Below are 2,614 nucleotides of genomic sequence, written 5' to 3'. Positions count from 1 at the left end.
GCGACGAAAATTATTATTTTAATTTTTTTACTGATTAACACTAAATTCATTAAATCATCGCAAACCTATTAGTTTTAGGTATAGATAATGATCCATTGATTATTCCTTTCGCGTATTTTTCCTATAAATGTGCTCTATAAATACAGTGGATGGGATTTCTGCTTGATTGTTGATCACTGCCCCTCGGTGGTTTTTGCAAGTACTGCACCTATATCTGTGTCAACTATATACATGTATAACACTTCGATTGGGCCTGTGCATGGCCTCTCAGCCTTTATGTGTTGCAGCGACAGGGAGCACTGGGCCAGTTATATGTATTGTAAAATGTGTGCAGGTTTGAAATAAACTTTTTGAAATTAAAAATAAAAATAATGTGTGTAATAAAGCATGTCAGTGAGTTGAAATCCCTCCTTTCATTTTAATGAACATTAAAAGTTGTGCCTTTAAATTCACGCTCCTTATGATGAAAGCAACGTTATTTTTTCAGTGAGAAATCTTGGTCAACGGCGTGTTTATTCCCCCCCTTACCCTCTGTGTATGGATGATGCTTTTGTATTCTCGTGCTACGCGGCTCGCCCACTTCCTCGCCTCCTTGTCCAAACTGTGTTCCTCGGCCGTTCCGCTCTCTCTCTGCAGATGCATCACCTAAAGCAGATAGAAAAAGAGGAAATCGTAAGAACATTGTTTGAACACACTTGAGGTGTTATTTTCTGTCACTAATATTTCCAAAATCCCCTGATATCTGTGTTGCACTGACAGAAAAACATTAAATTTATAGCTTAAATAATTTACTAGTTGCTCTAAAGCCCTTCAGCACCACCTCAGAGACTGAGCAGCTTCAAGTAAAGCATCTTTGATGTGTGACCTTATTCCAGTAGAGGGAGCTGTTGCACATGTGTAGAAACTATTTAGTTATGTCACCCTCTTTGCTCCTGATCCCAGACTTACAAATTGTTGCCCACAAATCCAATCTGCTGCTCACTGACATCTGCTTCTCTGCATAGAAAAAAAAAATCAGCTCAGGTTGTTTTTAACAACATGCTGGTGTTGAAACCTTGTGATAAAGTTTCGATCCCACTGAGATGCAAGTCAGTTTCCTCTTTGTGTCGTCAAAGGTAGGAAGAACTGGCCGCCTCGTTGCATCGGCAAATAAATGTGTGAATTCTTGATCTTTGGGTAAACTGGATCCGCATGACATCAGCGCAGTGTGTGTTTGCATTTATGTGTTTGTGTGTTGAGGGAAGAGGGGGGGGCTGAGGTCAGTGCACTCTGATGAAGCCCACGCACAATGCCTCCTTTTCACAGATGGCCCGTTCACAGGGTCCGGCCTGCCTCCTGCACCTCCCTCCCAGTTCAGCTCTGTTCCTTACCGGATCCCCCCCGCCTGTCTGCAGCTAGCGGCACTGGAGGGAGGGAGGGAGGGAGGGAGGCGTTCCACCGCTAATGTTTTCTTTAGGAACAGGCTGCTGCTTGTTTGACTTCCAATCAAAACAACACAAGCATTTGCAGTTCGGACAAATTGTCCAGTGTTGTCCGGTCCAGGGCAGCAGAGGTCCGGGAGAAAAGGAGCGAGGAGGAATGAGGGAGATCTTACAGGAGCCATTATAAATCAGGGGAACATGTGCACTCCAGGTTCATCTCTGAGGCAGATCGGGAAATATTTTTGGAATTTGTGTTTTTTTATTATGAAGCAGAGTAAATAAATCCATTTAGAGTCAAATTCATGGGGTTCATAAGGGGGGGCTTGTAAGATGCAGAGAAAGTTGGACTAAAAACTAAGCAGCCAATTTTCAGGATGGATTCATGCTCTTTTTCTTTATGATGTTCAGTCAAAACTTCAGATTCTCTATTCTGCCTTAGTATAAACAATGAAACATCTAATAAACATGGAAAGCTTGGACCGACAGGCTGAATGATGGTGAGATGGGGAGTAAATTCTGTAAATACAAAGATTTCTAAAAAAGAAAATCACATATTTTTCCAGACTGAGTGGGAATCCAGAGTTTTCCAATTCTGAATAAATTGCACAAATCAAATCCACATATCTCCAAAGGCACACATTTTTGACCCGTTATCCTGATTGAGAAACGTTCTGACAGCTGGACCAGTGTGTTACAACAGCCATGAAATTGGAGTTACATCACTGGGGCTCTTTACTGCAGAGCTTCATCTGAAGCACAAGATGATTCATTGGATTGAGCAACACTGAGGCTGTAAATGAAACAGCTTCAGCTGTTCAGATGATGATTAGGTGTAAACAAGGAGGAAAAACTTCCATACTGAGACCGTCTGCTTCTTTGGAAAACATAATTCCTTGTATTTTGACAAATGGTCTGTAAAATTGAATGAGTAAAAGAGTTTAAATTGCCTCAGACTCCTCTCCACATGCAGAAACAACTTTTAAGCTTTTTAAATTTTTGTCATATAATGAACATAGATTTTAGGTATTTTTTATGTATTTTATTAACTTTTTAATTGGAACAAAGTAAAACAAAAAGCTAAAAACAAACCTACTTAGATTCAGCAAAAACTACTGTGAAAAGTTGTTTTACAAAATTATGTATAGATAGGGCTGGGTATTGTTCAAAAATTTTCGGTTCCGGTACCAATACCG

The 2,614-nt window shown here is 40.4% G+C and overlaps 1 protein-coding gene across 1 annotated transcript in view; it reads right to left on the bottom strand.

Moving 5' to 3' along the window:
• The window catches only part of LOC107093059 (F-BAR and double SH3 domains protein 2-like), a 45,665-nt gene that overhangs the window by 15,477 nt on the left and 27,574 nt on the right, over positions 1–2,614 (bottom strand). Inside the window, exon 7 of the mRNA XM_015387878.1 lies at positions 529–645. Within this exon, the coding sequence (XP_015243364.1) occupies positions 529–645 (117 nt within the window). The remainder of the gene's footprint in view (positions 1–528; positions 646–2,614) is intronic.

Source organism: Cyprinodon variegatus, unplaced genomic scaffold, assembly GCF_000732505.1.
Source record: "Cyprinodon variegatus isolate N-32 unplaced genomic scaffold, C_variegatus-1.0 Scaffold406, whole genome shotgun sequence".
NCBI classification, from domain to species: Eukaryota; Metazoa; Chordata; class Actinopteri; order Cyprinodontiformes; family Cyprinodontidae; genus Cyprinodon; species Cyprinodon variegatus.
This window is presented reverse-complemented; position numbering and strand designations above follow the sequence as displayed.